The 20,629-nt window shown below is 33.9% G+C and overlaps 1 protein-coding gene across 2 annotated transcripts in view; it reads right to left on the reverse strand.

Moving 5' to 3' along the window:
* Nucleotides 1-510: 510 nt before the first annotated feature.
* LOC149796932 (nucleoporin p58/p45-like) overlaps nt 511-20,629 on the reverse strand; it is a 37,471-nt gene continuing 17,352 nt past the window's right edge. For both annotated transcript variants that reach the window (XM_089961613.1, XM_089961614.1), the window contains exons 6-15: nt 18,905-18,932; nt 17,697-17,762; nt 16,315-16,489; nt 11,579-11,658; nt 9,979-10,097; nt 6,021-6,103; nt 4,015-4,216; nt 3,464-3,550; nt 2,116-2,163; nt 511-1,601 (exon numbers count right to left, since the gene is read on the reverse strand). In XM_089961613.1, coding sequence (XP_089817739.1) covers nt 1,378-1,601; nt 2,116-2,163; nt 3,464-3,550; nt 4,015-4,216; nt 6,021-6,103; nt 9,979-10,097; nt 11,579-11,658; nt 16,315-16,489; nt 17,697-17,762; nt 18,905-18,932 — 1,112 coding nt within the window. In that variant the 3' untranslated portion in view covers nt 511-1,377. The remainder of the gene's footprint in view (nt 1,602-2,115; nt 2,164-3,463; nt 3,551-4,014; nt 4,217-6,020; nt 6,104-9,978; nt 10,098-11,578; nt 11,659-16,314; nt 16,490-17,696; nt 17,763-18,904; nt 18,933-20,629) is intronic.

Genomic DNA, 20,629 nt, shown 5'->3' on the forward strand with positions numbered 1-20,629 from the left:
GAATATGCAATACACAATTTTTTAATGAATTTATGTTATGGTTAATGTCCCACCTTGTCAAATTGTTTTTTGTTAGCTTCTAAAATTTCACTAAGAAAGACAAGTCCAAAATATTGTAAAGCTATTTTGAAATTACTGTTACACATGTACATGAAAGCACATGCACATGTGTACCAGAGTGATCATGCATTCAAACCAAGTGGTTTATGATGTCATGTTAAAATAACCTCAACTTTACAACTACTTGATTAGAAGGTAAACTCAACAATGAAAGTAAACATTTTGGACTTCATTGTTTTAATATGAGGTTTTAAAAACTAACTGATTATTTTTGTTCTGGTGGGAGCTGATCAAATACCTGTACATATTTTGTTATTACAATAACGTAATCAAAGTGCTTTTAGCAGTTAGAATTAATTACAGTTTCTGCTGTGTTTATTTTAAGTCATATGGCCACAATACACTATGGAACTTAAACCATAATAAAAATAAATTACATGAAAACAAAAATGCAGAAAGATCTTTGTCATGATAATTCTGAAAGTTTAATTCTTGATTCAAATTGCATTACTCAGATTACACTGTACGTGTTCATAAATGATATTTTACAAACAAAAGTCCCAAATCCTCCCAAAGCTACTGACACTGTGGAAAAGCTGAGAAATTTCAGTAACATCTTATTACTTTAGGCATTATGTTTTAAAACGTCCTGCAGTTTCTGATAATAGTTTAACATAAAGAGTAGAAATAAAGGGTTTATAACACGCAAGTGAAACAATTTTGTTACTTATGTGAACAAAACAAATGGATGCTTGCAATAATTTTACCATTCTAAATTTTACAGTCCACATTTCTGCATTCCTTCTTGAAATAATTTTTTAATATGCTCAAAAAGATCATGATGGCTAAAATGATATATTGTTGTACAAAAAAGAATAAATATATTGAAATATCAGTAACCAAAATATATGGAAATGGTCAAAAAATGTATGGAAATGTCACTCACATAAATGTATGGAAAAGTCAGTCACAAAATGGTATTGAAATGTCAGTCACATAAATCAGATAATATAAAATTCAAAATGTTTATTGTTATCGAAGATTGATTTTTTCCAACTTGGAATTTATGGCCACATATTGAGCATTATACCACAACTGAAAACATGAAAAATAGCACCAATGCCTTGCAGGGTTATATTTACTAAATAAAAAATAATTGAAATGGATAACAAATAATCCCTTCTGTATACAGTTCATTGCATGCATTCCTCTTATCAGACATTTATTTCCAAACTTCAAATAATCCTCAAAATTCAAATTAGCCACATGTGCAACTTTTGTTTCAGTATTTGTCATCCTCCATTATTAAGCACATCTTTATCTTTTCCCTCTTTTTGTCCCCAGCGGAGGCTTATTCAGCTGGAATGGCTGTTCTGTTGAGGCAGAGAGGTTTTGTTGGGGCAGGGCTACTCCTGTAGCTGGAGCAGGACTTGAAAAAGAGAATCCAGCTGATGAAGGCTGAGAGGCTTTTGGCCCAAATACACTACCTCCAATACTATTATTATTGCTACCAAACAGGATAGCTGTTCCTGTCCCAAAACCTGGAAATAAATATGTACAGAACATAATTCCCATTTATTCAGAATGGATATACTGTGAATTTTTTTGGCAGGCATCATTTTCCTTGGCACCTTAACTAATATTTCCTGATAATTCAGATACAATTTTGAAATTAACAACATTCTATAGCAAATACATATATATTCCATGTTTGCATCAATCACTAAATCCACAAAAATGTAAACTCAATTAAAAAATGTGAATTACACTTTGATAATATAAATATAATTTAACATGACACTACCTCCATTAAACATATATATAAAGATCCCTTTCAACTGTAATCTTCATAGAAGGCATACGTAATAAAAACATTAAAAAGACAGCTATGTATATGTTAAACAGCTACATATAGTTTTTAAAAAACCAGCACAAGTAAGGACCTGGAGGGAATAGTGAATAACAAATTTACAATTTAACATTTTGATCTTACTAGGTCAAATTTCTCTATCCCCAAAAAATGCATGATACTATTAGATTTAAACAAAATATTACCTTTGAATCCAGAGGACTGCGTGGAAGTTGTTCCAAAACCAGAGAATCCTGGGAAGAAAAAGAGTAAAATAAAAACTGTGAAAAGCATATAAAAATTTAAGATTTGATCCAATTTGATTCTTGCAAAAACCTATGGTGCCCAACAGCTCTGACAGTCTTTAAAATCAAAGTTGTACTTAACGAAGTATTTTAACTTGAAGCTGTGCATTAATGCACTTTGATTTTGTTGTTGCTGTTGTGGGGTTTAACGCCATTTTCAGCACAATAGGCTATGCATGGCGGCCAGTATTAATGGTGGAGGAAGAACCCAGGAAAACCCCGGGAAGAACCACTGACCCACGAGAAGCTACTGGCAAGCTTTCTCACATACCCACATTGGCTGAATCCTGGACTCGAACCCACGCAGACAGAGGTGAGATGGCAGTGATCCGTAACGGAGAGCACTTTAGACCACTCGGCCATTCGGGGCCCCCTTAATGCACTTTGAAATATTTAAAGAAATCACCAAGACTAATACAGAATTATAGCACCCATAATAATACCATATTTTTACATTTTGGGCCTGCCTGATTCAGATACAGTTCCATACATGATGACAATGAACAAGATATATCTTTGGAGAACACAATATCAGAATATTAATTTTTCACAGTTTGCATGACAAACTAAAAGAGTAACTGAACAGTACTCGGGTATATAAATTACATCTGAAGTGATTCTCACACCTGCACCATCTCATGTCCTAATAGTTTATATAAGCGTGTATGTGTGTGATTTGTATTTTTAATGTAGCTATATATAAAAAAATCTGTCATTTTGCTATGATGTCTGCAGTATGGTAGTTTATAGTGATGTCTAGAACTGTGTCATCATGCTGCAGACATATAGCATGATGTCCCACCCAGTCACATTATCCACACATCAGGCCAACTAGTCCTAATACTAATCTCTTAATGCTGAGCACCAAGCAAGGCAGTTGCTAGTACTGCTTATATATGAAAGACATTTGCGTAAATATATGCAGCTAGCACATCAGACACCACAAGGTTTGCACACCACTTAATGCTTTTGGTGTTAACAATACAAGTAACTGGCAGGCATAACTGAGACAAGGGTTTCAAGGAAAGCAAGATAAAGTACTTGACTCAAAAATACTAAATCCAGATCTGTTCACAATATCATAATAATTATGGGGCTAATGTCATCACTATCAAAAATGTCCATGATTCTCTATCTGCAAACACCCTGGCATTAAGTGAAGTAAAGACTGAAGCTACCACTTAATGAACATGTAAATGCATATACTGAGCCAAAATTTGGCAACATCAACAATTTAATGTGCACCAACCTGATGATGTTGTAACTGGGACTGAGCTTAACAATCCACCCCCTGCTCCACTTCCTCCAGCAAATCCAGTCACAGGAGGCCTTCCACCTAATATTAAAATAATGCTTTAATCATGGCCACCCTTAAGTAAATCAATATATTTCAACTCGGCAAATAGTATAATCTCCTATATAATGGGCAAGGTCTTCTTACCAGGCCCTTAATAGCCATAATTTGGTCTAAATTTTAATGAATATATGCATAACTGACTTCCACAACATGTCAATTTAATCTAAACATTAAATTTGTTACCTAACTGATAGACCCTGGTCCTATTTCAAATTACCCTAATCAAAATCCCTAAAAAGTGATTAGTCTACATTTATTTAAGGTTATCTGTGCTCTACACTGTTTAATAACCTAAATAACTGACCAGGTCCAATTTCTTTCAAAATTATATCATCAATCATTAAATGAATTTCAAATTTTGATTTAATTTTTCACACCAATTTTCTTGTTCCACACTTCTATTTCAAACTGTCTGGAATGACTGGCCATACTTTTATATATACCTTGATGTTGCTGAGTTCGGTTCACGGCTGTTGCCATGGCAACTGCAACAGCATTGGTGACCCCTGGGAATGGACTAGGTCCTAAAGTATCAGTGGTGTGATGTGAACTGACTTTCACAGTAGTTCGCTTCTGTTTCTCAAAGATGTTTTTTGCGTCACCATGGAAAATTTTCCGGTAGTTAAGAAAATGTTCTTTCTGGGTCTGTCAATAAAAACAAGAATAATTATATAATATATACCTTCCATGCAATAAACAGCATTGCTATACTTGTTAATACTTCAGATTATTTTTTAAATGAAGAAAGTGAAGTTGAAGTTGAGTTTCTCATTATATAGAGAATAATTATTCTAAAATGGTGTCAGCTGTCAAGTTAGATCAAACATCAAAGAAAAACCAAATTCTGATGCAAAGTTTCAGAAATCTTAACCGTTACAGTATATATGGTGAAGACTGATGATATGCTGTGTAATATTTGCAAAATATTGTGGAAAAAGAAAAAAATGTTTTACACTGGAAATCAACATTTTACTTTTAGGATGTCAATGCTGACATGACATGCCGAGTCAATAGATCAAATACAATTTGGAGCAGAGATAGATATGAGATAATGCCTGTGATTTGTGGAAATTTTTACAAACCAGCCATAAAAAACAGTTTCCCAGCTTGCCGAAGCTGACTAAGCTAATCATACATATGCCCCTTCAGATCACAGACTGTGAAGGCAGTTTCTCAGCACTGAACATTGTTTATGTACAAAAAAGAAAAGATTAAGCTAAGAAACAATAAAAATAATGCTTATATAACTAGCAGAAAGAAAGAAACAGATTTAAGTCTTGGGTTTATAATGAACTTCCCAATTCTCCCCACCCCCTTGTTTTGGTGAAAAGTGGTGGGGGGGATCCTCACTTCAGATAAAATTCTGGGCGTATCTCTGCATTACCACCTATTATGGGAAGATCTGTTCCCAGTAGGAATCTATGACACTTCCCAATTTAGGGAAATTGCTAGCTCCCACAAGCTGGGGTTCCATTACTCTTTCCAAGTTACATAAATTGACAATACTTTCAAGTATGGTATCATGACACATTAAATAAGGAAGCAATCAGCTCTTACAAGGGAATAATCCTTGAAACTTCCTTGTGGAGGGAATATGCCATCACCCAGCAGCAACAGCCATGTTCCAGATGGAAGAGAAACTGCAGTCTTCTTGCCAGTCACAGGTAGGATAATGTGTTAGGTGACAATGACCAATGGTTTGTCACTGATCAGCAAGAATTTTTCATAGGACACTGGGTACAAGTGCTAGGAAAATGTATCAAGTCATGATTTGACAATAATCTTAAATTCTGGAAAGGTACCAAAGTAAACACATGAACAATGGTTTCAAAGGGGCATCAATTGGTGAGTCCCTTTAGTACATATTTTTCTTATATAAATTATTAGCAGGGTTTCCAATCATCACTATATTAACCTACAGCGGCATACTCTGGTATTTTGATCAGGTAAGTATCTTTTGAAAAATTTTCTTTCAGTTTCTTATTATGCTTATCAGTTAAATACAAATTTTATACTGCACATAACGCACTTTTACATGTACAACTGTGAACTACTGAGTGGGAGTTGTCACAAATCACTGCTTTCTGAGTGTAAATCTATCAAACGTTTGTGTGATTTGCACACTTGGCAACATCTCTGGACAATGTTGTGAGTGGTTGATAAAGAATCAGCTGCAACATACTGAGTTGCAGCAAAATGCAAATGTCATTATTTCGAATTAACCACAACTGAAATTACTTGAAATTAACCAAAACTTGATTTGCTTGAAATTAACCACAATTGGATTTATTTTAAATTAACCACAACTGGAAAAAGATACAAACTGAAACTGCAAAAATAACAGAAAGAATAAGTGAAAATAAAGGATTAAAGACCAGGGTCTCAAAAAGTGGAGGCATACAATTTCAACATGATAAAATTAGAGTAATTAGTAACTGATCTCCATTACCTTGACTGCATCATGAACCTGGTGAAGCTGTGCAGCTAGAGCCACAAATGTTTCATTCATCTTTTTCAGTAACATAATCATTTCTGTAAGGGAAAGAATTTATGTCATATAATACCCATAAATTTCATAAATAAATTGATTTTACTCCTGAAAATACAACAGTCATATTCAGGAAAATGTTTAAAAAAACACATTAAAATTATAATAATGACAATAGATGGTAGAACTCAGTCTTTATCTGGGAAACCATACTTGTTGTATTAAAATATATCTAAAGTATATAAATACAAGGAAACCTAGCTGATATAACTTACCGATTAAAAATTAAAATTAGAGTGAAAGCCTGCCAATGTGACACGATAATGACATTTTGAGATTTTTATATCTTCAAATAAGAAACTTATCATTCAAGTAATGCATGATTCAGCACTGCAGAACTATCATAACGAATGAGCTAACTTAAATTGGCAACAATGGATTAAATATAAAACTGTAATTGTCATCAGTTCAAAATAGAACGAAAACAGTTTGTTATGGATGCTAATAGTATAAATAACATGTCTAAATTTTGCTCAATAAACTTTGGCTTGCACAGTAATGGAGAAATAAATTACCTGGGATATGGGATGAAATGACTTTCATTTGCATAACAACAAGTGAATAATATAAAGTACATGTTTTAATTAGATTCTACTGATGAATTTGTTGCTCCTCCAGGTGTTAGTCTTAAGAGATCCCAAAATATATGTACGAAATATAAACAGAAATTCTTTTAAAGTTATGCTCTCTCTCTCTGTACTATTTTCTGGCTTCATAAATGGCAAACAGTCAACAGCAGGCTACAACAGCAAAATGGTTTCACAACATACAGATTGTTTTGATAACAGAATGATCATCTGACAAATATACATAAATTGGTATTAATATTATCTACTGTATGAAAATCTGAAAGAGGTGATCTATAGTTTCTTTACAAATGAAAATCCAGTTTAGCTTACTGAAAAGGGGAAAACAAAAACATGTCCCACAAATATGTATAAACACTATTTCATACAAAATTATTCCACTTAAATGAAAATAGGAATTGCCCACATTAAGTCTTTGGGTTCAGAATCTTCAAATCATTCTTTATCACTGACATCAGCATCACAGAGTGAATCTAAAATGCTATTCTTTCTAAACAGGAGGTCCTCCCTTCAATTAGGGGCAATTTTAATGCAGCACACCTTGAAACTTGACCTCACAATCCTGGTGTGCTTCTGTGGCTCCTGCCAGGCATCAGCAATCCAAACTACCAACTGCTGCTTGGATAAACTGAATAAATGGGTTATCTGCTGGGGTGTCTTTATCTTCAACAATCCAAACTACCATCTGTTTCTCAAGGGAGTTTCTGCTGGGGTGTCCTCATTCTTTTCTTATAATCAATAATCTTCTGCATTTCATCTTGCTTGCAAGACAGCCATTTGCTTCTGAGGAATGATTTGAATGGATTATTGATATAAATGTCCACAGTTGCAGTCTCCCAGGATCACAGCCATGTTGGTACTTGTTTTTTTGCATTTCACTCTTTACTGCATCAGTGAGGTGCCAACACAATGAATCCAATACAAGGGTAGTCTCTTCGTGTGCCATTTCTGTCATGTATCCATAAAATCCATGACAGCTTTTAATTCCTTTTTTTTCCCTGGACAGTTCACTGGGTGCCCAGCAACAAGTACAGATCTCTTAAAAATTTGCTGAATATAACTGTAAAGTGGAACCATATATGTTTTAAAACATCCATACCCAGTTATATAAACTAGACAGTGTCACATAACACAACTATGCCTCCTGCCTAAAGGTCAAGTTGATGACATGACAATACAAATCTGTGACCTCTATCCATTATGGGTATCACATTGAAACAAATGAAGTTATTTTGATAAAACTGTAGCCTTTACTATATAGTGACTTGATGGTGACTTGAATATTCAGTCATACTCAGTACTCTCCAGGTCAAGGTAACAGGGAATAATGTAAATCAGTGGCTAAATTTTTCATTACCTAGACCGTTACTTGTAAAGCCCCAATGTTGCTGTTATGTGCAAAAATGCCAAATCATTTAAATAATACTGAATCTTGTAAGATATTGGTATTACACATTGTTTAATGCCTTTAAAACTTGATAATATCGATGTCTCATCACATTATGAGTCGTGTAATCTCTTGAACTGAGAAATCCAGCTATTTTTCATGTGCATACAAATTAATCTGATGTTGATCAGCAATATCCAATGGTCAAATGATTTCTTTTGAAAGCTGGAACACAAGATTTGATGACAACATAAAAAGCCAACACTATGCTATGTCAGATATGGTAGGCAATCATAATTATGATATGCTATTCTCATTTCGTGTTTGGTATGATGCAGTACTAGGCCTAGCATTTATTAGTATTTTTCTGTAAAGGCACAACTGATGTACATTATTTTCTACAAGTTTAAGTTTTATGCTTACAAATTAATATGGAAATGCAATAGCAGGGTTTGCTTTCAACTGAAGTTCATCTTTCAAAGTATTCAAGCACCCCAGCTGATCACCAATATTCACCCTAGTCTAATGCATGTTTTTTCTTCTCAGATCTGCTTAAAAAAGTGGGCATGCCTCTTTTTGTTCCCTCTTGAATCAAACTGTACATCACATGTGAACGTTGTTATTAGCTAACAGAATTTGTCAATACATCACATCACTTCTTTTGAAGCACTCACAAAATACAGAATGGAATCACTAGCAACTTTGGTGGTTGAATTAAAGGTGGCACCTCTTAATTCTATACTGATTAATTCAACATTGTTTAAACCTAACATGCAGATTATTTCAAATAATGGTTTATGAAAGATAGTATTTTTAAACAAATCATTTCATTCCTTCCAAACTTTAGTTGGATAGGAAGAATGGTGAAATTGATGAAAAAGGGTAGCATTGGGGTCAGTTCTGTTACATTTATTTATTAATAAAAGATTCATATAGCTAATAATGTTGAGTGCTTTCCTTCACTGATTCACAACCTGGCTCCACTTCTGCATACAGTTAGTTTAATGTGTTAGAATGGGTAGTAATTCAGTACTCATTTTCTTACTCTTGAAAAGTTTCTTTTATCTATGTAAAATTTCAGTATATTTAACCATTGATGATAAAAATCCCTCTCATTCTCTAAACAAACTGAGAAACTGGTAACAAATTAAGGATGACTTTAACTTCAGTTTTCATCTGACAGTTAGATACAACAGATGAATTGGTGACGCACAAGGCTGTCCACCCTGTCAAATCCCAAAAATGAGATTTTATTCATTGCTTTAAAAAAAAAAACAGACAAGAATTAATTTTATTTACCTACAAATTGATGACAATTTAATTGTTAATGTCCTTCATATACTTCTGAACACATCTGAAATGAAATGTTCTTCAGAAGCACTACCAGTTTAAAAGTTTGTTCACAGGTGACATAGCAACAAAATGATCATGAAAATAAAAGCACAACCCGACAACTATGAGACCGAAAGGTGTACAATATCTGTAGGAAAAGTGTAAAATATATGAAGGAAAAGTGTATGATATATATAGGATATAACTACACAACAACTTCCGGATGACATCAGTTTTGTCACATTATTGGAACTGTCATGGAACAGCTCATAGTTTACCACCAAAGCTTACAAGCTGGAATTCAGGAAATTGTAAGGGCTAAATATACCTGTTCCTATCTCATAAAGAAAAACAGATTTTTAAAATCAGTAATTTTTTAAAAAGTAAGAACTTTTGACAAAGGTTCTTCTTCTTTTGATATGAAAAGTAGCTATCAAATGGATGTGGAAAAAAACAATAATAAATAAAATATTAAGAGTTAGTGAAATCTCTATCTCACATCAGTTAATGTGGGTGCGACAAAAAGTAAGAAGCAAAATGAGTAACTGTTGACCTTCAGGTGTAAACTTGTTGGGCTGATTGAGAGAGGCAAGATGACTCTCCATGACTTCTATCTGCTGTCGATAATTCAGCATTTGGGATTCAAAGTCCTCCACAAGATTCTGAAAATACCTATGAATGAGAAAAATTACAGATGAAAATACAATACTTTTTTCAAAGGAAAAACACCAAATTCCCATGTTAAAATAAGAAAAAATACTCACTTTGATTGATGGGTCACTAATTTATTTGAAGACTGTGGGTGTCACAAACTATGAATGTAAAGATCAATGTAGAATGAAATTTTTTTGAAAACTTATGGCTTAAATGAGATCTTCTGCCTTACTGCTTATATGATCTTGTTGTGATAAGAATGTACAAGGAGCAAGTTAGAACTGATTTTAATTAGATTAATCAGCCCACTCCCTTTCCGTCAATTTATGTACCGAAGACCAAAATGTCTGTGTTGCGACGTGTTCAAAAATACTGAACAAGTTTGAAAAACTACAATAATGGCATCAAAATCTAATAAGGTCTATCGATATAGGCATGTAAATATACATACCAAATTTCATTTGTCTACCTCAAATTGTTTTTGCCTAATTGTGCTAACAATGGTTTCATAAAAAAAGTAAGGCAAAACTAGTAAACAAAATGTGTATACCTACAAAATCTGAGTTGTCAATAATAAGTAGTTTTTGTTTAATCTTGCTGACAGGCATCATGGGATGGACAGTCATGCAGACTAATGGACGGAGAGGTACAATATACATCCAATGGTTGCACGGGGGTGGGGTGGGGTAACAAAATCATCGGAGCTCAATATAATACATACACATCTACCTGATGTCAATAATGTCTGCCAAGTTTTAGGGCAATTCCTCAAAAGTTATGAAGACTAGTTGTGTACACATTATGTAGCATGTACATCGAACACCATCATGGGACATTGTTTGAAGAAAGGCATCAGAAAAGGACAACAAAACTACATGTACATGTTCACCTATGTCAAAAATATCTGCCGAGTTTAAGCATAATTCATGAAAAGGTGTGGGGCTAGTTATGCTTATAAGAATAATCATGTATCAGTAATACACAAAAACAAGATGTAACTGAAGTGAGGAAAAAAATCACTTAAGTACAATAACAAAACCATATGCACACATTCTCCTCATGTTAATAAAATCAGCCATGTTTCAACAGTCTATGAAAAGACTTCCGTAGAGGAATAGTTTCACAGGAGTTTTAAGGCATACATAAGTATGCACAGGAACTTAATGCTGTTTGTTCCTGCTATATCCACAGTGAGTGAATAAAAAAGAAGGGATAAAACTTGTAATTCATCTATATGAAAAAGAAAAAAATATCAGTCATTACGTTGCATTCTTTCAAAATGTAGATACTTTGAGGCAACTTACTCTATGGGAGCAGTGTTTTCATACTGCAGGCTAGCTGTAGATATTAAATGCACTGAGGCAACTTACTCTGTGGGACATTACGATTCATTCATTCAAAATGTAGATATTAAATACATTGAGGCAACTTACTCTGTGGGAGCAGTGTTCTCATACTGCAGGCTTGCAAAAGATATTAAATACACTGAGGCAACTTACTCTGTGGGAGCAGTGTTCTCATACTGCAGGGTAGCTGGGATGTCCTTTGTCCTCTGAGCCATCTCAGCACTTTTCAACTCCTAAAAAATTATATCAATACCTGTATTCACAGAGATGCAGCGATACTAATGCAATATTAACAATATGGTATAAGCAGAGATGCCAACCCTGCAGACTCACAATTAGTGAAAAGAGGGATACAAATTAGTGAATTTTGAACACAATTAGTGAAAAGTTATACCATGATACTAACTCCCTCCACTTTGATGGTCAGTACTGCATTATATGAAAATCCCAAAATAAAAAGAAAGCATTATTAACATTGATTACATGTACAAATGTATTTACAGCCACATTTACTGATATACACAAACTACCCACTATTTGTCATGATACGATGCTGTGGCAGACTTGAACTTCCTCGACTGGGCTATGGTAAATTTGTTTTCAAAACAGTTGAGGCTTCTTGCCTGGTGGTTGATCTTGGTGAATAAAGTTTTGTTGCAAATATTTAGCATCAAGGAGGTACTAAAGTTGTCTTATTTTTCTTCACAATAGAAAATACCATTTCACTGTCAATGTTGTTCGTCTCCAACTGAGAAAGAAACATTATATTCAACAGGAAAACTCAAACAATGCTTCAGCATTGGTAGATTGCAATACTTCTGCTGGGGGTGCTCTTAATTTTCCCAATATATATATATATGCGCCTACAGGGGCTCATAAGGTTGCTTACAATTTATCTGTCGAACATGTACTATATAATAATAATAGCATTAATATATAGTACATGTATGACAGGTAAATTGTAAGCAACGGTACGTACCCTTGTGCACATTTCCAATTCCAAAATTCGCAGCACACTACTGTGCAAAAAGCATAATGTACATCGATGTTTCATGGCTAACTGCATGGCCAGTTTTGGTGTACTCCAATCAATGCTTCACTTTTTTGTGGAATAAATATCTCTTGGAGGTGAAAACATTTTATGTGTAGTATACCCTAATCATGATATGGTATTAGTCCAGAAGATGAAACATCAAATGGTCAACAATTAGTGGCATTGGCGCATGTGCGAAAAAATTAGCAAATTACGATATATGCTAATCTTTCAATATCTCAAAAATTCCTACACTCTAAAAAGATGTTGTCATTTAGTGTTTGTTGAAAAATAAAGTTCAGTTGCTATGAGTATGTACATGTGCCATTTAGAAACAAATCAGTTAGGCCCATTTTCTTCACTTGCTACAGGGCAAACTGTAACACCGGATATAGTTTTACTAACATAACAACTAGCAATACAGGACCATTATTGGCATCACTTGGATATAGTTTTACTAACACCACAGCTTCTCGTAGGTCGGTGGTTCTTCCCTGGGTTTTCCAGGGTTCTTCCTCCACCAGTTATACTGCCCGCCATGTATAGCCTATCTTGTGCTGAAAAATGGCGTTAAACCCTAGAACAACAACAAAAACAACTAACACCACAACTAGCAATACAGGACCATTATTGGCATCAGTGACCACTGCTGTTATCTTGACTAGCATTTAAGAGGATAAAGGTTATTTTATTCCTGATTGAAGCCAATTGAGAATACAGGATTTATTTGCATGTGGCGTGAAACTATGAATTGCTATCAAGAGTTGTGAAATTCATGCCAAAATATTGAGGGTTGGCAGGTCTGGACAAAGCATGAATTAAGGTTTTTTCTGCCTTTGCAAAGACTAACCCACCCGGATTTGATCTACCTAGGTCCATGCAGGGAAAAGCTTGGCAACTAAATAAAGAATACATCAAAAACAAAATTTTCTGTTTAATGTGTTTCTTTGGTTCAACATATCTTAAAGCCTTTCCAAATGCTAATTTCTCTAAGGGCTATAACATTTAAATCTACCTGCATACATGCCAACCCCTGGCGAGGAAAAAGTGTAATCCAAGTAGACAAAAAGAGTAATCCGTGCATAAAAAGATATAATCCACATATAAGATAATAAAATTCAATGAGCATCTGTACAAAATGATTTATTTACCACTCTGGTCTTTTAACACCAATAATTACTGCTTTAAATTTTCATACATAGCACTTTGAGCTTTAAAAAGCAACAGACTCTCATACTGCATTTCAAAACACTTTGTACCAGCTGAAACTATGAATGTTTTGCACACCAGTAAAGCACTAAGTGCTGGGTTACAGAGCCTGGATCTGAATTTATTTTTATTTTTGTTAACAATACTGAACAATCTCTCAGTCAGCATTAGAGTGGTAAAGAACCAATATTCCTTTCATTATCTGACAAAGAAGAGGAAATATAGATCTTCCAGTTATTGGGTCTTTTAGCTGGGAAATAAGGTGCCATTGCACATCAACTCTGTCCGCATGAAGTACATCGTCAGGTAGAATGCCAACTTGATACTTCAGGAGTTCTCCTAATATATCAGCAGCCGTTCTTGCAGCAGGGCTCATCATATGACAGGGCCAACCTGATATGTACATTGATGGAGACATTTTTCAAAATACAGAATGCAACTCCTTTATGAATTCCAGTCATCACTTATGCATTATCTGCTGACAACCCAATACAGTTCTGCCAACTATGTTTATTCAAAGCATTATTAAGCAAATAAAAAAAGTTTTATCCAGTGGAATCTACTGTTAATTCTGGTAATGAAAGAAGAGCACTCTGACTTTGCCCTTTTCGTTGTCAAAGTCTCTTACACAGACTGGCTACAACTTTTTGTCATCATAATCACCGTTCCTGTCTGTTGCAATACTAAACGGCCAAATTTTCATAGCTTCTGCAGTTTTAAGTTACTTATCTTCTGCTAAACGCCTAACAATATTAGATGATTTTGTTCTTGCACATGCAAATTTTCTGCAATTTTGGAATCAGGAAACAGCCGTTTGAATAAAGGACCAATGTAGTGTTCTACTGCTAGGGGTAGTCCATGTTCTATTAAGAAATCAGAAAATAACACCTCTGCATTTATAAAATTTGTGTCCGTAATTTAAAAAGAAGTTACCTTAGTATTGGACTTAGTAAAACGAGCTAATTCAAGGTTTCTTTGTTTTACCACCTTGGCCATTATTTAAATCATTTCCACACAGGCTGCAATGTGCGTGAAGGTGCCCTAGAATGGAACACTGTATTGTGTAATTCATGTATTCATCTTTGAATCGATTTTTCATCTTTTTCTATCCATCTGTGAAATTATTTGAAAAACATTTTTGCTCTTAACATATGCACTGACTAGAATAAATCTGATGACTTTTAGCAATAACTACTTACAGACTGGTTCTGTACCAGATATGAATTAGAACAAAGAATCTGGGAGCAAAGATTAAAAATTATAAAACCAGTCTGTTCTTTCCTAACTAAGCCATACAGCTGCTATAAATAGAAACCAAGGTAAAAAGTTTGAAAGTAGAAATCAGCAAGTTTCTTGGAAATAGGGCAGCTGCTATAAATAGAACATAATACTGTTAGGAAAGTGCATGCAAGTCGGCAGACAAGAGTACTCTTATGTCGTAGTTACATAAAAGCTGTCTTTTCTAGAATACGGTCTGAAAGATACATGGGATGCTGATGAAAATGAGAAGACAAATTATTAATTTTTGGGGGAGGGGGACATACTGAAAACACATAATCCGAATACATTTACATGTAAGGCGTAATTAAGTGAAAAAAAGCGTAATGATTATGCCAAAAGCATAATGGTTGGCATGTATGTACCTGTATTGGGGATATACCTTTTTATAGCCTGGGGTACAACCAACATTAAAAAATTTAAGACTTTTTCTTCCAGTATGTATGGCAAAATCTTCAAATTCTGCATTAAAACATTTGCAGAGAAATTACTCAAGAAATGCAATATAAATTTATTGTGATGCAGCTATTAATGTATTTGGTTTTCTCCAGGTGGCATTTAGAACCAAATTTACATCACTGTGGCAGAAGTTTTCTCCAACCAAAGGGCAGTAACCCTATGTGAGGATTACGCTTAAAGATAATAACTATCCACATTAATGGAAAATCCTGTCTTCCCTCAAAGCAATTGCAGTAAACATTTCTGTTCATGAGGTAAGAGATTATCAATAATAAAAACTGAAAAGGGCTTTCAAATAACAACATTTCAGCAGTAAACAGATGCATGCTGTACCAAAAAATCTTCATGATGATAACATCACTGTTGAAGTGATTGCAACTGGAATCAAAGCACTGAGAATACTTATTGCTTTGGAAAGTTAACATGATACTGATCTACATGAGATCCGATGAAAAAACACAACTCTAGAGATGATGCTATTTATAGTCTCATTTTCTATCATATACTGCTACTATAAGCAAGTTTTACAATTTAAAAGTTTTTTTAGATTATATATCACTTGAAAATTTTAATCAGTTTTTAAAAATTATTTATTTAAAAAGAATTTTCTACTATTGTTTCAAGTATTATCATCAGTGGAATAATATCCAAAGTTGCTAACTACTGTCAGGTCTACTTGTTTACCTAAATTCAATTTTGCCTCCCGTATGTATGAAACTGACATGAAAGGCCAGCAGATACATTGTTATGACAGTTTGTAAGACCATTAAGTTTGTCACTATTTTTAAAAATATAATACCAATTTTGGTAACACACAGTGGAGATTATGCCATAGGCTTGGAGGGACTAAAATCCCTCCAAACCAAAAATATATTGTCTTACTACCTGCTAATGCAGGCAAGCAGCATACCTGTGTCATTTTCTTCTTCAGCTTTTCCACAGCTAAGGCATTTCTCTGCACACTGTTTGAGACAACCGAAAGGAGCTGCCTGAGTGCAGCCGTGTCTTCCTGAACCTTGTGCATGGGAGATGCAGACAGTCGCTTAATGTTCTCCATTTCCATCTTCTCCTCTTTTACAAATTTCCTATCATTCAATCAATCATGAAAAAATTATATATTTTTTTCAAATCCGTCATTTACCATCCAAGAAATTTAAATTAGATTCAGAGAATTGTTAGTAATGAAATGTTAACATAATACCTTGCAACAGCGTATTTCATTATCTACAGCTAATTACTCAGAACTGGTGTGAGTATATAATACTGTTATGTCTTGAAGGTCACACACCCCCATGTGGGAATTTCCCTGACAAATTTGAATTTGTATGTTCTTATTTAATCATACAAAAATCTCCAGTAGAGATATATTAGAATTGAAATAACAATGTGTACACATACAGCAACTGTTAGTATGGGTATTTACCTTTAAACTGTTGTACAGTGTTTAACTGAATGAAATTTTTTCATTTTATTCATTTTGAAGTCAACAGTTTTATTTGGGATATATGCAATGTGATGTATTCCATTTTCTTATGCATTCTTTCATAAGATTAGCTGAATTATCAATCCCAGTACTGGTATAAGATGCTGAGAGAAGTTCTCAATGTCACAGTGCCAGCATTTATATTAAATCACCTGCTGCTTATCAACTTCAGGGACTTGAGCAATCAATGTCAACAAGTGAAGCCTTGAATTCATTACAATTTTTTTTCACTCAAAGTCCTATCAAAGCAAGTATTTATGATCAACAAGAAGCCTGCCACATTACCTGATTGATAAAATCATCTGTGTTGATGACTTGGTGGACTAATAACTGAACCACAGAGTAAAAGACAGCAATGGGATAGATGTAACTATATGACTAATTTTGTATGCCTGTGAAATATTATACCAATGTACACGAACACCCTTACAAATCTGACTGAAAAAGGCTTAAAGGCACAGCCTTGAGAAAGCAGTTACACTGCAGTATATGTTGGACAGATCCTCAGATAGCCCATCTTTGGAAAACAGTTCATAGTGTAGCTTGGGACATGTCTCTATTTTATATCTGTATACAATTACACATTTACCTTTTATTAATTATTGGCAAATAAATCTGCTATACTGTAATCTTGTTGTTCCATTAATACAAATAAATCATTATGAAGACATTGTATTTACAAAATAGTTAGGAATTAATTGACACACAATGAAAACTACAATGATTTTCTATCAAGTATCAAACAGCTGCTATGATAATTACTTCCAAATATGGAGACATACACTTACTCCCTGAAAATGATCACTTACTGGAAATTTTCCACATCTACTGCTAAATCTTGGGGTATACTGGTCTCCTTCACAGCTTTGCCATTGCTAAAAGAAAACAAGATAAATCATTTTCAAGTGTGTACACAGCAGTTTAAGGTGTACATATTAGCACTGTACAGCACTTCAGCACAAAAATGGCTATCCATGTTACAAATGAAAAGTACAGTTCTGAAAAAAAAAAGGTGAAGAGGTGCACAAAATGAAAGACAAATCCTTCCAATAAAATGTAACTATGAAGTAAAACAAGATAAAAGGTAAAGATGTTAAAATTCAGTTAAAGGTATACAATAAAAGATAAAGGTAACATCCAAAATCCCCAAAATTGTCTTTTATACATGAATTTAAAAAAAAAATGCTGATTGTGACTCTAATGTGATTGTGAGTTGATATGTAATTTTACATAATACAACACAGATTTTTATGTCCAATTTGAAACTGGGACCTGGAATCAATGGAGCTGGGACTTTGGCATTTTAACCTGCCCAGTGATGTGATTACTAAAAGGTAATGAAAAAAGTAGTTATTTATTGATGGAAAATATATTGGGAAAAAATATTAAATTTAATAAATTTGGTTACTATTTCTAAAATCTTGTACATGTACTTTATTAATTTCAAGTCACGTTACAGCTCAGGATCAACTTGTGAAAGTTACCTTTTCAGCAGTTAAATTAGAACATTATCTTTCTTAATAAAAATATTTTGTTTCACCTCAGAAGTACTGGTTAAGTAAATAATTATACTGACTGCGGCACCATTATGTCACCTGACAAGCTGCTACCATGTGTTTATTTGTTACATTATTACAGAAAATTGATAACTGTTAAAAATGTACTGCACCCATTTTGCAAATATGCATTGTGTAGTATTTTGAGTTTTGCGACATTACTCATCACAAAGCATATGCTTAGCCAAATCAATTAAGGGATTGCATTTACTGTCTTGGGTTTTTGTATCAGCAAGATAGTGATCAGATCAGATCACAATGAATTTGATGTATGAACTTCTATATATAAGCTGTGAGATCTGTCCAAAAAATGCACAAAATATACACACAGTAACTTTGAGCTGAAATAACTAAGAAAATATTGCTTTGATTTTGGCAAAATTTAAAAGATTTGTCTAGTAGTTTGTACACAAAATTGTAAAATAATTATGAATTCAACTGCATGTGTATCATATACTTACACCAGTTTAGTTCCACTGCTGTTATACCCTGAAAATAAATTGAATTCCAAAGAGTGATTATTTTGGTCTTACAAAGAAACAGTTAAGTCACTAACATCGATGATAATTTGTTCTCTTGAAGTAAAACAATTTAAAGGAACTAGTTTATTTTTATTAAACAACCAGCAACATCAGTGATAGCATAGACACTGAATTTGTCTCCCAAAATATAGAGTTGCTAAAAGTGTTTCATGCCATTTTTCCTTTGGCAATTTGTGCTGCATGTATCTGCACCCATCTACCATATAGCCTTTTTTAAAAGTATTATTGAGGTTTTAAGTTTTCTTATGGGTCAAAGTTTCTCTCACAAGATCAAACACAAGTGAAATTTAACCATCAGATACACCCAATATGCTCTTTGTAAATGTTGAACCAACTTTACATCGAAGTTAGCAAACCCATTTTTTTTAAAAAAGTAAAAATAAAGCAACACTGATCTTGCCATCACTGATAAGGTGCTGTGGCTATTTATCTTAGTTATGATAGAGAGTTTGAAACTATAGCAGAAACACCCGCATTTCCAATGCTAAAACTACAGTAATGTCATATGAAAACAAGCAATTACTGTATCTATATCTGATAACTCCTATATGAACTTGATGTACATACAATCACAGACATACACCGCAGGCATGTTCTTTATAACACATTTTTTTATATGGCAAACAACATACATCCTCCTTTTCTATAAAAACCATTGGTGTAATGAAACGTCAGGATGCAAATTAGTGTCCAGCAGTAATATTGCACTGAGTTGCATAAATAATAAATGAACTTAAATCTAAAGATTCTCAAAATTTATTCCATTAATTTCCTCCAAAATGGACCAGTAGAGAAAAAGAAAACCTTACTGCACATACAGATCAGCCACATATCGATCCAACAAAGTTTAAATAAAATCTATCAAGCTGTTAAAGAGGAAACATGAAGACATGCTAAATTCTCAAATTACCCCTTTTTTGACAAAGACCTAAGAAATGTCATCAAAAATGAGTTAGAGGAAAGGAGTAAAACCTGACTGCACATCAATACTAACTACATATCTAGATGCAAAGTTTAAATAAAATTTCTAAACATTACAAGCGAAGCGATGCTGAGCTAAATTCCAAAATACAACTTGTCGTCCAATTTTGAAGAAGAAAAACCCACTCAAATTGACAGGCCTTCTTCCTTAAACAAAGTAAAAGCAATCCACAAATTTCAGTCAAAGTCTGTGATGTACAACTCTGTTATTCAGTGGAAAGTCCATTCTTCCTCAGTCAATGACTCTGACCTTTGAATTTCTGATCCCAAAATCAACAGGCTTCTTCATTACCTCAAATGCAAACCACTGTCAAAATTTGGTCAACATATTTTATGCAAAACTAAACAGTTTTCTTCTGTCACTCATGACAACCTTGAACTTTGACCCTGAAACAGATTTGTTCTTTAAGAACTAGATGGTGAAGAACTCAATTTATTGTGATGAAATGAACTGATAACAGATGGATAGGAGGATATCATAACACAATATGCCCCATCTTCTGGTGGGCATACAAAACTGTCCCAGGCCAGTGTAAAACAATTATAACCTCAATGTTCATCCATACCAACCAAATATCAAGCCTACTTTGTCTGAATATAATTTCTAGCCACTGTTCTAAGCTATTCCCAAAATAAGTCATACATACACATTTTCAGTTCAAC

Source organism: Sinohyriopsis cumingii, chromosome 6, assembly GCF_028554795.1.
Source record: "Sinohyriopsis cumingii isolate HCF-2022 chromosome 6, ASM2855479v2, whole genome shotgun sequence".
Classification (NCBI taxonomy): Eukaryota; Metazoa; Mollusca; class Bivalvia; order Unionida; family Unionidae; genus Sinohyriopsis; species Sinohyriopsis cumingii.